This window comes from Eremothecium cymbalariae, chromosome 1 (genome assembly GCF_000235365.1).
Source record: "Eremothecium cymbalariae DBVPG#7215 chromosome 1, complete sequence".
Lineage (NCBI taxonomy): Eukaryota > Fungi > Ascomycota > Saccharomycetes > Saccharomycetales > Saccharomycetaceae > Eremothecium > Eremothecium cymbalariae.
In genome coordinates, this window is record NC_016449.1 from 405,913 (window position 1) to 420,654 (window position 14,742).

The following is a 14,742-nucleotide window of genomic DNA, read 5'->3' on the forward strand; positions in this document are numbered from 1 at the left end:
ATTCGTTCAGTATCCTGATTGAAAAAAAAGAGTTGTTTTATTTTATTCTATTCTTTTGAGAAGTTACTTTTATCATTGGGGGTTTTTGTTACACGCAGCTGATTAGTGCCTGTGTTTTGATAGTAATAAGGAGATTTTATTATTAGTATCGTTATTATTGTTAAACTTTTGGGCGTTAATATTTGCTTGAGAAACCTTTTTTTGATAGAGTATAGAGTGAAGGTAGTTATTAGGTTAATTTGTCTTACTCGAATCGCTCATCCCCAATTTATTACTATACACATTTACTCTTGTTGTTGGATTTAACACAACTATATTATTCACTGAGCGAGAGATGGCTAGTTTTATGTACTATCCAAATTACGCTGGTGCCGCTGTCGCAGCTGCTGTACAACAGCAGCTGCTGCATCAACAACACCATCAACATCAACATCAACAGCAAAAGCAGCCGGTTGCTGGTGTTACTGCGTCTACTGGTGTTCACCATGGGTTGCCTCCGATGCTTCCATATGGTTATTTTCACCAGCCACCTCAAGTTCTCACTTCTACACATGATCTTCAACCACCTATTTCGCACTATAGTCAGCCGGCATCGTTTATGGTACCTTCTGCTAACTTGCAGTACATAGCGCCGCCTCCGGGAATTGCTCCGCCTATGCAGGCTATGGCGCCTGTTGCCCGCCATGTGCAACAATGTTCTCAGAATCGGGTGCAATCGCATCCTCAGCAACCACAAAAACAGTATGTTAATGGAGGCGTGAGTGAGGTGTTGGATTACGACCTGGAAGTTATGACCAGTTTTGTTGTTCAAAACTCTTATCTGGTTTTTGGTAACGAAGAACTAAATCCTGAAATTTTAGAAATTTTCAGCAAAGGTGTGCTATCGGTATTGAATGCGACCAGGTTACCATCAACCACCATTTATTTCGCATTGGACTACTTGTCTAAGTATTTGGGGAAATTGCCACATGGTGTCGAATCCATAGGTGGTGATTCTGTCAATGTGATCTATCAGAATTTGATGGTAGCATTCGTCTTGGCCAATAAGTTCAATGACGATAAAACTTTCACAAACAAATCTTGGTCACAAGCTACTGGTATGAAATGCAGTGTCATAAACACCTACGAAAGGGAATGGTTAGCTGTTTTTGAATGGCGATTGTTTGAAGATGGTTTTGAAAATTACGAAGCCTACAGGGAAGCCTATTATACTTTTGAGATGGAAAGGAAGTGTCCACATCAGAATCAGCCGCTCATTATGAACAACCACTTGGCTGTTCCTTCTGGATTGAGCACTCTTGTACCACCCCCAGCCCATCCTGCAAACTGTCAAACTGGCAATTATTATGGTTCCCCCTTTTCGCAACGGGGATATCATACCCCTCTTCATGCGAAGACTGCTGCATACTCATCTCCATTTTCAGATATCAGGAGTGAGTCATATAGCTCGTATTACCAGCCCTGTTTTACATCTCCGATCTCTAACGCTAGTCCAGTGTCAAAGAGTCACAATTTCGGTTACTATAACTCTCAACATCATTCACAAACTGGTTCAGGTTCTGTTGTTCCGAATTCCTTTTGGAATATACCTTTCGACAGAGTCAACGACAAGTATCAACCATCTTCTCAACCAAACAAAAATTTATATTGCTACTCTACCGCTTACTAATTAAACAAAAAACACACAAGATTATTGTTATTTTATTAAACTGAGAAGCAGAGTTGCATTAACATTTTTTCGTCCGATTTTTTTTCAACAAACTACAACAGATCTTCCATCTCACTGTCTAGCTCAACATCGTAGCTCAACAACCTTATTTGAGATTAGTCTGTTGGGCTTTTTTAGTTTATTGAAAGTTATTCAAGTGCTGACTGACTGTTATTTTTCGCATATATTTATGTTATGTTTTATTATAAAATGAGAAAAAATTGAAAAAAAACACAAGTGCTAAAAACAGATTCCAAAGAGTAAACGAGACTCAGGACTTTATTATTTGAATTCACTATGTTTGAAAATTATAACTTGACTTAAATCAAACCGTTTCCATAAATGTTATTAGGTCTTGTTCGTTCGACAGTTTTTTTAACATAAAATTTAGATACAGAGGCAGAATTTTAAGTTAATAATTACAGAAAAAAATTGAAAAATTGAAAATTATAAAAAAATTGGTATACATTAATTATTTTGAAAAGTTTAACAAAGGCGATAACTTATGTACACTTATTATTGGCATTAAAATGATATATGTATATTTGTATATTTTCTTCGCTTTTTTTTTCAATATACAGGTTTTTATATCTAGCAATTCATATTTTTGCCCATACATCCTACCATCGGCAGTTATGGCTCTCTTGTCGAATAGTCAAGCAGAAGACTGCTGTTGGGTGAACGATGCTTCCTACACACCTCCAGCTTCTCGGTACCATCTCACACTTCTATCCAAGCAAATAGAACATAATCCTTCATTCTTGTCACTTCCCATACCACCACGAACACCCTTGCCAACAAAACTGACGCCCAAGACTGCAGGATTCGCCAGAGAAGTACCGTGTTCGTCTTTTAAAAGCATTTCTTTCTCATCTTCTATGTCCCCAGACGATACATGTAAAGTGGAGACATGCTCCCGTAGTTTTACATCCCATATACGGATCTTAGCATCGTACCCACAGGTAGCAAGAAACTCTCCAGTAGAATTAAAGCTCATGTCAAACAACCATCCACTATGTGCGACAGGTACAATAGACTGCTGGTTGCTATGAGAGGGTACTGATAAATTACCCACTAACTCGCCATATTCTGTTTCATATAATGTAACACAGCCATATGAACCTGAATCGTTTGCAACAGCGAGCAGCCCACCCAAAGGACTGAATTTTAGTGACCGAACCGTGCTGCTATTTTCCCTTGTACCTTGTAATCCAAACCCTTCGAAATTGTAGATTGGTCTCATTGTAGACAACTGAGATATTACAACACTACCATCAGAAAATCCAGTCGCTATTAAATTGTGCGAAGACACATCTACACAAGTTGCAAATTTAGCGTTGGGCGGATAAATATCGCCGTGAACAGTAAAATGAGGATACCATTCTAGTTTCTTTTCCTCATCTGGTTGAGCTGATTCCTGAGGTATTGCATTACTATCTTTACCCTTCTTCAATGTAGTCACTTTAACCTCTTCCAATTCCTGTTTAAATGGATGGAATCTCCATACCCTTGTATTACCGTTAACCTCTGTAGCAACAAATTTATGGGTCAAAGAATGATCGCTACTTTTATGCCACTTAACGCACCAAAAACTCCTCTTCTTTTCCTCAGTTGTAAGCAAATCCAACCTTTTTAAAGTCCACGTCAATAAATCAACAGAATAAAATGATAAAGATCCATCAAACGCTGCACAGGCAATAATACAAACCACAACCCCAGTTCTTTCAGTAGAATAAAACACGTCTATATGATGAACACCCGTCTTGTTAACAAATTGAGTAACCACATTATCTTTAGGTACCTCACCGTCTAGCAACTTGTTTTTCCACAGCTTTATAGTCCCATCACCAGAACATGTAGCTGTAAATGGTGTTATAACAGATAGACCAAATATATCTGCATCATGTGCCTTGCCACAGTTTACAGTTGGAATGAATAGCTTAGACTATATTTATGTTTCATGTTAGTAACAAACTATTTCAAACCTTGATATAACGCACTATAACATACCATCGTTGTTCTTTTTGTCTTGGCTATAACAGATTTGCAGATGATGAGTTTCAAATGTAACAAAACGTTTAACAATTTTTGGCGATAATCTAGAAAGCACTTAGTGGGACGAATTTAAAGGCTTTTCCAAGCTTTTCCTTGGAAACATCAACTCCCGATAATACCAACCAGGGAAGGATTCCAGAACTTTATTCACGTCTAGATATGGTGATAAGTTCTCAGGTTAACGTTGTAGTGGGTGATGCTAAAGTAGTTGATAATTCATACGTAGTCTATACTACAAAGGTCAGGGTTTTAGGGTCATCAGGATCTGTCGCTGAATATAAAAGTCAAAGAAGGTTTAGTGAATTTTTACAATTGAAACAAGACTTGGAAAGGGAGTTCCAGACTGAGATACCATATGAATTCCCATCCAGGGAATTTAGTGTATGGAAATTTAGGTCTAGCTCCTGCGATCCCGATGTAATAAAAGCAAGAAAGGAAAAGCTTGGTATATTCCTGGGTGATTTGCTAAATGACTCGTTTGATGTGCGTTGGAAGAGGTCTGCATATTTATGTAAGTTTCTAAATATGCCAAATAACTGGTATAACGCTTCTCGGAACCATATGTCTGGTGCGGGTGATCGTGAAGAGGATTGTGTTGTGCAACTTCAAGATGTGTCCAAGTGGCTAGAATCGTTAAGGGATTCGAAGTCGCAGTTTGAGGAAGCCAAGCGGAACGGTAATAATATAACCATGATGCGTATACGATTAAAATTGCAGCAACTGGAAGATGCATTAAAAATAATTGAAGAGAAGCATCTGTTGGGGGAGGGAGAAGTTCATAGAAGATGGACCATCCTTAATGCGTTAAAGTCGGATTTGAATAAACAATCGGATAAACCACAGTCACGTTTTAGCAGTTATGAAGACTTGGACATTTCTCACACCGGACTGAAGGAGCCGCTTGTAAGTAATACAAGAGAGCCACATAAGCCTATATCAGGCAGGCGGAAGTTAGGGGAGACTGGCGACACAGTGGGTTTAACAAACCAACAGCTGCTTTTGCTGCATAAGGATACAATGAAACAACAAGACCAAGAGCTTGAGCAACTAAGGAATATTGTAGTAAGACAGAAAAATCTTTCTTTGAATATGAACCAGGAACTAGCTGCCCAAAATGAAATGCTAGATATGTTTGTCGAAGATGTCAATGCCACATCAAATAAACTACGTATGGCAAATTTAAGCGCTAAAAGATTCAACGACAAAAGATGAACCATAAATGGTTAATTGACCACTCCTTATAACTTTGCGGTACGATATATACATTATGTCGTTAACTTATTAAGTAACAGAATGTCTTAATGGATTGTAAATTTAGAGATTACCCTCCCTTTACAATCTGTTGCGCATTTCCATGGACCTTCCTTTTGGTGAAAAATTCAAAGGCTGCTCTTTGTTAAAAAGCTCATCTCGTCAAAAGATTTGTAGTATTGCACAAATCAGCAGTTCCGTGTGGTATAAGGAGGTGATTAGATTGCGTGATGTTTACTCCTCCTCTGGATCCTAAGAAGAATATAAAGCCAAAGGTGGCGCAACTTTGCGAAATATGTCATTCTCGAAAGGCGTTGATGAAGAGGCCGAAAAACCTGCAAAAGATCTGTAAATTATGCTTCTTTTGTGTGTTTGAGACTGAAATTCACAATACCATTGTGACCAATAAGCTATTTCAAAAGGGTGAGAGGATTGCGGTTGGTGCTTCAGGTGGTAAGGATTCTACTGTGCTGGCATATGTGTTAAAATTGCTGAATGAGCGACATAACTATGGAGTTGAAATTGTACTATTAAGTATAGATGAAGGTATTGTTGGGTATAGAGATGATTCGCTTGCTACTGTGAAGAGGAACCAGGTGCAATACGACCTACCGCTGGAGATTGTTTCGTACAGGGATCTTTATAACTGGACCATGGATGAGATCGTTGCATGTGCTGGGATTAGAAATAGTTGCACATACTGCGGTGTTTTCAGAAGACAAGCTTTAGATCGCGGGGCGGGATTATTGGGGATTAATCATGTTGTAACGGGCCATAATGCTGACGATATGGCTGAGACAGTGCTTATGAACATTCTCCGTGGAGATGTTGCACGTCTAGATAAGTCTACGGCCATCATAACACAAAGCAGCGGCTCGCCGATCAAAAGATCGAAGCCATTTAAATATTCATATCAAAAGGAAATAGTGCTTTACGCACATTACAAAAAACTTGATTACTTCTCCACCGAGTGTAGTTATGCTCCAGAGGCCTTTAGAGGTACAGCTCGAGAGTTGATGAAGAACCTGGAAGCGGTCAGACCCAGTTGTATAATTGACATTATCCATAGCGGAGAAAGTTTTCGCCTCAAACCTAAAAGGGTTAAAAAGGCCCCTCCAGCTGATCATATAGAGGTCAGGTCGGATGGTTCGGTCTCACTTCAACGGGGAAATAGCTTTGTGGATGGGAACAGATGTGAAAGATGCGGTTATTTATCTAGCAACCGCATCTGTAAGGCATGCATGCTCCTAGAAGGGCTTGAAAGAAGTAGAGCAAAAGTCATGATAGACAGAGATGTTTCCACAGACGGTGCTGCGAAACTGGGGCGAACTTTAGAAAAGTTAACTTTTTAACCTCCGTCTTGTTACATACATCTGTTAAATGCTAGGAGGGAGGCATATGGTGTAAAGTATATATTCCTAGGCGTCCACATCAGCTAATGATGTGGACGCCTCCGAGACTCTGCGAGTAACGCCTTCTACTGTTGTATAGTGTATTTGCGTGTATGTAACTACTATCTGTAATTTCTCCACGGGTTATATACACAGGTGATGTATTTTCATGAGAGCGGAGCTTGTAGTAATGAACTTCATTCATGCAACAGTGCGGAAATAAATTTTGGCAGGAATACCTAGTTAAGAAGTTTCCTGTTATTGAAAAGGTTTTGTTGGGTCATTTTAAGCTACTCTAATTGCCCTTGGAGGCATGCGAACGTTCATAAAATCTCATGGAAGATCAAGTTCTTTGGAAATTTGCCCGTCCAAGTCACCTCCAAAACGCCACTCAAATGGATCTGTAACAGATTTAAGGCCGCCAATCATCCCTTCATCTAGTCCTAGGCACTCTTCCAGCTTTGAATCTCTTCATAAAATTGCAAGTGGGAAGATTTTTGGCTCTAAACTGTTCAAGAAAGGCAGTACTGGGAAGTTTCCTACAACTCCGGAAACTACCTCTTTTCCGAGAGCGGGTCACGAAGGTTTCTCACCTGCTCATGATAGGAATTCTAGGAGTAAACCTTGGTCTCTGCAAGATATTCCAGCGATTAAAGGCACTAGGACTCATGAATGGGGTGATAATGGGGAACCTCATACCGTTATAATCCTTAATAGAAATTCTATTTCTTCTGATGATTCCTATACAGATGCCCGAGACGATATGTCACCTCTTAGGTTGACAAGAAGATCGTTGGACTCTACAACATACACTGTTGGTTTAAAGGATGATGCATCTGATGCGTATATTATAAATGAGAATCGTTTGTATGCTCCGTCGACTATACAGTTGCGAAAAAATAGTGCACAATCTGTTAAGAAACGTCAAAATCGGCAGGCAAGAATTCATTCGAATGCTGATATTCATAACCTAGAACAAAGGTCATCAATAATAGTTGATAAATTGCATTCTTCTTTTAGCCCTAAACAGAAGGCTGTCGTTGATGAGCCAGTAACGTCATATCCATCAGGTCTTTCAAGTCTATCGGACTCTGAGTTAACTCCAAATGTTAAAGACAAAAACTTACACTTTATTGCAAACGGTTCTCAGAAAGAGAAAGAAATTCAAGATGTATATTGTGAACAATCACATATCAATGAACCTGAATCACTGGATAATAATTTAGCCAATGGGAAAAGTAAGAAAGTCAATGATCATGATTATGATGATGAGATCGATTCCCTATGTCAAAGATCATATGATGATTCAGATTCTATTGTATCTGATGGATCATCGAAATTTTCATTTGAAGTTGGTGGCCTAAATGGAAGGACTGCATCTGTAAAATACTATTCCAAGCCCGAGCCTGTTACGAACTGCTATATTGATGATACCTTTGAGGATGAAGAATTTGATGAAGACATGAATTATTTTGATGATGATCTGGACGAAGAAGAAGACACTGGTCACCTTTTTGGAAGCCCTAAATCTTATAAGTTTTTGGGAAGTTATTCTAAGTTATATGATACTATCGATCATGAAGACGAACTTGTATCTAGGAAGGTATCAAACATTACCAAGATGTCAGATAGCGTGAACTCTCGAGGAGATGAAAACTTTAACGAAACAACTCTTTTAGATCAGGATGAAACAAGAGGTGATGGAATAAATTTTACTGACACTAATAAAGTGGGTGAAGATTTTGCCGTATCGAAGTTATATGCTCATGATGAAAGCCATGGACACTCTATCGAAAAAAAAACCTACCAAGTTGTGTTAAGAAACAGGCGTTAACTGGCTACAAGGATATATTTGGCTTGTCTGGTAGTGATGATGACTCAAACAACTTTCTTGATAATTATAATGATATTTATGATGTGTCTGAAGATGATGACAATATACTGAGAGATGAGCTTGAATCTTTCGATCCCCACGGCGAAATTGCATCTGGTATTGCAGATGAAGATGTTACATTAAGAGGCATAATCCCCTCTATACAGATAGATGATGGTATATTAGCAACGTCTCCGTTAGACACTGGGGGAAGGTTTGTTAGGTTGTCTTCTGATTTTGAACGGTCTAGTTCACAGGACTCTGATAAAAAAAGTCTTAATAATGAAGATGCTTCAACCCGTGTTAATGTTCCAATCGTTGCTGAAACTGATCTGTTCCAGCAAGATGCATACACTGAAGAAAGGCTAGTAGCCCAAGCTGAATTGATTTCTAGTATCTCAGATGCACTTAAAATGAATACAAGCCCGGAAAAAGAAGCACAAAATACAGTAAACACCTCTTCTAGCATTCGTAAAGTCACAAGGTATGCAGATTTATATCAATTAAGTGACGACGAGGGTGGTGATGAAGGACATGATTATAATGATGAAAGTAATGAGAATGAACATTCGCCGAAAATTTTGTCATCCACACCAGCTCTGAAACGGTATTCAGATTTATATGACATCAGTGACAGCGAAGATGGTATAATATATGGCCTGAACATCTCTCAAACTGAGCAGCCAGACGAGAATGGTGGTCTTCGGTCGAACAAAGTTTTATGTCATGTAGCGTCGTCTAACGGAAGGCCCAGATCTCCTGTAAGTCTCAAGTTCTTGACTCCCGAAAACAACATAATAAAATCTCCCCACACAGGTTTCAGATCTGGTTCCTCGTCTCTTCCACCTCCAGCACGATCACAAAATCTCAAATATCACGATTTTCATAGTAGCCTTGATGGTGAAGTAAAGGGTACGATGAACAACTTATACTTTATTGATGAAGCTGAGGAAGACAAGTACAACCAAGTCCAAGGCAAAACGGAAGACGACTATTTGGATGAAATTAATAATGTCCCGGAAGATTTCACCTTTTCTGACTCTGAGAGTGATGTATGTTCGTCAAAAACTCCTATAAGGCTTCCCAATGGAAAGGCATCATTTCGCAAGACACACAGCTTCTCCGAAAAGCCCATGGGTATAGCAAAAGAAATCACTCCAACTCGTTTTAAACTAGATATAAAGAACAAAACAGTTACTTTTTTTAAGCATGGATTAACGAGGCCGTTAACTGAAGGCGGTAATTATCCCACTAATATCCACTTCAATTCTACATTATCTTCTCCGTTGAGTGCTTCAAGAGAAAAAAATAATGTTTTGAACAGTATTGACGACTATATTATTCAATCGCCAAAAGGTTCTGGGAACTCAGCTCCGACTCCTCCGAATTCATTTAAATCTCCAGATAAAAGCTTTAATGAATTATATGGATTGAGTCCAATACAAGAAGGCACTTCCTCGAATGACGCTTCTCCGAAGTTTAGATAATTTACTGAAGTTTGTTTATACACTGTTTTTAATACACAATATAGTTGCGTAGCAAAGAACTAAGAGTATATGTAAAGCACCTTTATACCCCAATACTATAGCAAAAGGAAAGCAGCACATCCTTTATAACAAGAGAATACATTCTATTCAAACATATGTTATAGCAAGCATGTGTGATTATCTTCAAACATGATAACTGAATTCATATAATTTCCGAAGGTCTTGCACTTTTGGACCTCAGTACTCTTTGCAAATTATGCAGATATCTTCGTTCGAATGTTTTAATGGCATTCCTAGTAGTGTTTCTGCAATTTCCACTAGTAGTGCGACCAACAGAGGCAGTAGCTGTTGATAATGAATTCTCATCTTTAGGGCCACCCTTACCGCTGGAGATTGAGTTCAACACTTTTTTGTCAAATTTTGTAGGGTCTAACTTGCCTTGTTTCCCGTTACGTGATTCATCTTCATATAGCTGTCTAATTTCGAGAGAATCTCTTTTATGAGAGGTACGGTACAAATATGCTAAATGCCTCGTAGATTCGTCTTCAGCCGGTGGTGAAGGGAATGAATGTTTTTTAGACGACTCAGTTTCATCATCAAGAACAATTATTTCGACCAATTTCCCTTCGTATGGTTCAAAAACAGTATGAAACTCAGCATTATCTGGATTAGGTTTTGTTTCTGTCTCTATGTCTGGTAAGGGTGAGATTGGTATGGGATTAGGATGCCTTCTTGAACAAATGCCAGGTTGTTGTGACTTATGGAATGCAGTGTTTTCAACTTTCTGCGACCTATCTGAATCAGCCAACAGCGAGCTGTTAAGTGGTGAATGAGACTTCCGATGAAAGTGGACATCGTGCAAATCTGTGGTCATACTTTCTCGTTTAACCAGGGGTCTCCTAACTAAAGATTCCTGCACCCCCATATGCTGAGAAGTTGAAGACTTCGTACCATTTCTGGAAGCAACAGTACTAACATGTTTAAAATCTGATGAATTATGATACTGATTACCGGCTTGTCCTGAATTTCTATGTGAAATCGACAGTGTTTTTACCAAAAGATTAGAGTTATCTATCTCCGAGGCAGTAAGAGATGTAACGCTTGTAAAATGCGAAACCTGGCCTGAAGGCGTTGATAAGTCTGACTCGTAAGAGGAATGGCTGAATCCATTAGATAGTCTCCTCGTAGGATCAAGAACATTACCAACTTTTTGTTTCGGGAATGATTTCGGTTGGCTATCATTGGAGTTAGGCCTCCTAGCCTCTAGTTGGACTAGGTTCTGTCGTTTCACGTATTTAGCGGATGCATGAACTAACGAATTTTCTGCGGGAACATGATATTCATCTATGAGTTGAATGCTATCGCTATCAAATGGTCTAAAGGTCCCGCTGTTTTCAAGCAATTCAGAGGTACCTTTCTGCTTGCCGCTGCGGGTATCAAAAAATTCACTAGCCATTGATACACCAGGGGGCTTATCCTTGTGGCTGTGTTTAGATAAGTTTTTCGTGTTAGGACTACCTCTCACAGTGCTAGAAGATTTCGTAAATTTCTTTGTTAATATGTTATTGAATATACCTGTCATAGTTGGTTCATTATTAGAAGAATTGTTTTCGAATATGAAAGAATCTACATTTCCGTAATCATCGCCCCTGTCGATAGAACGGTCCCTAGTTGAGACAGAAACTTTGAAGCTTTCTGTATTATCACTACCCTTCTTGTCGTAGAGCAAATTCTTTGCGCAAACCTGAACTACAGGCGATACAGGATCATCGTTTGTTGCATCTTCTGGTGTTTCCAAGTTATGACTTGAAGCTACGAATGATGAATCATTGTTCAATGGAGAATATTGAAGGGTTCGTACAATAGTGGAGCTGTCTTGCTTTTGAGGCTTGTACGTTGGCATTTGTGGGATAGGGGAGACTATAGCGCTTGGTAATGGAGGGGTGGATTGGCCGTAACCTGCGCTCATCATATCTTCTACTCTATGTACACTCCTACTTCTCCTATGCTGATGGCCTAGTATATTCTGCTTTTGTAGTACCGACCTTCTTTTTTCAAAAGATGAATTGACCATAGTCCCTGGTACTTTCAGGAAATCACTATGGTTCTCAGGCGCAGAGGCTTCAAGTACACGGTTTTTGGGTGAAAGAGGGGAAGAAGTGTTCAATAATGGTTCCGCCACTTGAGGAAATTTAAAACCTTCATTTAAACGGTCTCTTGGGACGTTATAGTCCGGAAGAGGCTCATCCGGAACTTCCTCCATACTGAAGAAGCCGGAGAGAACATTCCTCCTTCTTGGTGCGGGTTCTTTTTCAAAGTCAGGGATTGTAATCAACCTCGTTGGTGTGGATAATATCTCTAAGGGTTCTATTGGTTGATTCTTGTCATGATGAACCCCTCTGAATACAGGAGTAGAAACCTTTGCGTATGTATCTTGCATTAATTGCTGTGGAGTAGCCTGTATTCTGGAATTCCTGCGAGTCTCCGCTGATGATAAAGGACCATGTACAGGAGTTGAAGGCAGGTCGTTAAAGCCAGTTCTAGAGGGTGAATTTTTGGACATATTTTGAACCTGCTTTCTTAGGTTAACGTTTGCAAATTGATCGATACCCAAGGTATCATCGAGATTCTCGATACTCAGGTCTATCGAAATAACGTTTGTTGCTGAAGGAATGGATAAATCGCTTAGATTTAATTTGCTTTGTTCGGAATCATTGTCAACATCAGAACCCTCATTATCATCCTCCCTGTAAGCACTATAGCCATGGCCATCATAAATCAATCTTTTCGTTTGTTTGTGCTTGTTCTCAGGAGATAAGAAAGGAGGAACTTGCAACTCCAATGGTACAGTAACCTTGTATTTATTCAAGGGGGAGTCCTGTCTTAAATAGAGTTGATGACCATGATGCGAAAGCGTGTGTTCTTTTATGCATGCAGGTTTCGCTGCAGCGACTGTTTCAGAAGGATTGGAAATTTTATGTTCGAACCGACTTGCCATCAAACTTTCTACTTTGGGGGGCGAGCTGCGATAGTCCTGTACTGTAGTGTAGATTATTGACTGTAATGACTGACTTCTATTATGCTTTTTGAATTCCGGTGATGCAGTTGGAGTATAGGGAGAGAGGCCAGCAATTGAGTTGTATCTTGCATGTCCCATAGTGTTTTTAATACCCTTTGATTCTTTTTCCCTGTTATGGGATGACCATATATCTGTAGAGAGTTGAAGAGCCACCTTGTTGTGAAGGTCGACGAAGTGGCCGTGGAAGTCTTCAATAGAGGACTTAGGATAAACTATCTTGAGCGGTGAAGGCTGTTGGCCTCTCGCCTGAGACTTATTCTCGCCAAACTTAGTGCTCCGGAAATCAATATTGCATGTGTAATCACACTTACCACCGTCCTGGTGCATGACTTCGTCGTCACGCGGAGGAAGAGAAAACCTCACTTGGGGATTGCTGTTCCTACTACCAGGCTTAGGTTTCAGGCAGGACTGGAGTGCGTTTTGACCAGATGCAGGAAACGATCGCCTCTTTGTTGGTGTGTCTAACTGCTGCAGAGACATGGTTATAGGGATCTAGATTAATTCGGCCGAAACAGCGTGGGTGTCTGTGTGTCGGGGGGACGCAGAAGTAACAATATCAACAGTGTAAAAACAACGAACAGGGTCTTCACTTTAAGCAACTAAAGAGACAGGAAATTGGACGGCAGTTGAGACTCAGCTCTCTATGAGTCAGCAGCGATAGGACACAGGCTGCTCAAAGTGTTAAAAATGCTGTGACCACCAGGTTCAGTCAAGCTTGACTGGAAAAAGTATGCTTTAGTGTAGAGAAACTGGGTTAAAAATAAGCAAGGAAGAAAAGAAAAGGAAAAGTATAATAAACCTGCAACCGCGTTGCTCCTGTTTTCTCCTTGCGAGAGTTACTTAACTCTTTAACTTTTCAAAATTAGACGTAAATTCCTTCCTTTCCATTTTTTGTATTTTCCTTACAGAAGTATTATTGCAATATCCACGGAGGTTTAAAAACCCCCGCCCCCCCATGTCTCTCGAAGCCCCCCAATTCTCAAAACCACTTTCAGCCTCTAATGCTGCGTACTCCAGGGCATTCATACTTGGCTGCTGCGCGCGCCCAGAACAGTCTTGGTGCAGCCTCTGTAATCTTCTCGAGCTAATTTAGGATTGCATGTGGATCTCGCTTCCGATGAGCGTGTTGTTTATGTTTTTCCCTTTTCAGAAATCTTTTCTAAACATGGAGATCCTCGAGACAAACTGCTCGAGAGAGGGCAATAAAGATACTATTTTGGAGAGAGAGGTGTGTGGTCACAGACATTGACGCACGAGAGAGCCTTCTGAGTGTCTACATGTTGCACATAGGCATCTCCGTGTACCACCATATATACCATACCATACGAAAAAGCATAACGTACTATACACCAGGGCGTATGATATAGATGCAGACATTACATTTTGGTGATAGAGGGCTACCAAGATTGGTTTCGGCATTGGGTAGTACTGCTGGCAATCTTGCAGCTGGCGTGTGGGAACCACGCAGCAGGGGAGAGACACCGCCCCATTCTTGCTTAGAGTTGTAGATGATGATCTGTCAAGAAAGAAAAAATTAGCCCGTTACGATGGCAATTGTTGAATGCAGCAGGTGGTTTTGTCCATTTCTGCATATGCCGCCGTCGCCACTGATGCCGCCGCTACTGCTGCTCTTCCCCCTTCCATTTCTTTTCCAAATTACAGCCTTATTAAAGACCTGGTAGTCGGTACAGCATAGGACAACTGATACAGAGGTTCTCAAGGATGGTAGATAGAAGCCACTCCGACAAGCATGGACATGCACTGGCGGGAGCAGCAGCTACTCCGAGGGATATAAATCACGTCACGTGTTGTATATCACCACATACGAAGTTGGAGTCCTATTTGGAAGATAGTTGTATCTGAGTCCCTGGCCACCTTTGTAAGTAAAACAAAGAGAA

The 14,742-nt window shown here is 40.1% G+C and overlaps 5 protein-coding genes and 1 further gene across 5 annotated transcripts; 4 read left to right on the plus strand and 2 right to left on the minus strand.

Moving 5' to 3' along the window:
* Positions 1 to 334: 334 nt before the first annotated feature.
* Positions 335 to 1,669, plus strand: CLG1 (Clg1p; the record flags this gene model as incomplete). The annotated part of the gene is made up of 1 exon (XM_003644218.1): positions 335 to 1,669. One exon carries the CDS (start codon positions 335 to 337, stop codon positions 1,667 to 1,669), a length of 1,335 nt encoding a protein of 444 aa, XP_003644266.1.
* A 730-nt stretch (positions 1,670 to 2,399) lies between these two features.
* On the minus strand, positions 2,400 to 3,721 carry SKI8 (SKI complex subunit WD repeat protein SKI8; the record flags this gene model as incomplete). The annotated part of the gene is made up of 2 exons (XM_003644219.1): positions 2,400 to 3,653; positions 3,719 to 3,721. 2 exons carry the CDS (start codon positions 3,719 to 3,721, stop codon positions 2,400 to 2,402), a joined length of 1,257 nt encoding a protein of 418 aa, XP_003644267.1.
* A 201-nt stretch (positions 3,722 to 3,922) lies between these two features.
* Positions 3,923 to 4,975, plus strand: VAM7 (Vam7p; the record flags this gene model as incomplete). The annotated part of the gene is made up of 1 exon (XM_003644220.1): positions 3,923 to 4,975. The coding sequence occupies one exon, from the start codon at positions 3,923 to 3,925 to the stop codon at positions 4,973 to 4,975; it is 1,053 nt and encodes a 350-aa protein (XP_003644268.1).
* A 269-nt stretch (positions 4,976 to 5,244) lies between these two features.
* On the plus strand, positions 5,245 to 6,366 carry NCS6 (Ncs6p; the record flags this gene model as incomplete). Its single annotated transcript, XM_003644221.1, has 1 exon — positions 5,245 to 6,366. One exon carries the CDS (start codon positions 5,245 to 5,247, stop codon positions 6,364 to 6,366), a length of 1,122 nt encoding a protein of 373 aa, XP_003644269.1.
* A 352-nt stretch (positions 6,367 to 6,718) lies between these two features.
* Ecym_1205 lies at positions 6,719 to 9,765 on the plus strand (the record flags this gene model as incomplete).
* A 202-nt stretch (positions 9,766 to 9,967) lies between these two features.
* Positions 9,968 to 13,324, minus strand: FIR1 (Fir1p; the record flags this gene model as incomplete). The annotated part of the gene is made up of 1 exon (XM_003644222.1): positions 9,968 to 13,324. One exon carries the CDS (start codon positions 13,322 to 13,324, stop codon positions 9,968 to 9,970), a length of 3,357 nt encoding a protein of 1,118 aa, XP_003644270.1.
* Between the last annotated feature and the right edge of the window lie 1,418 nt (positions 13,325 to 14,742).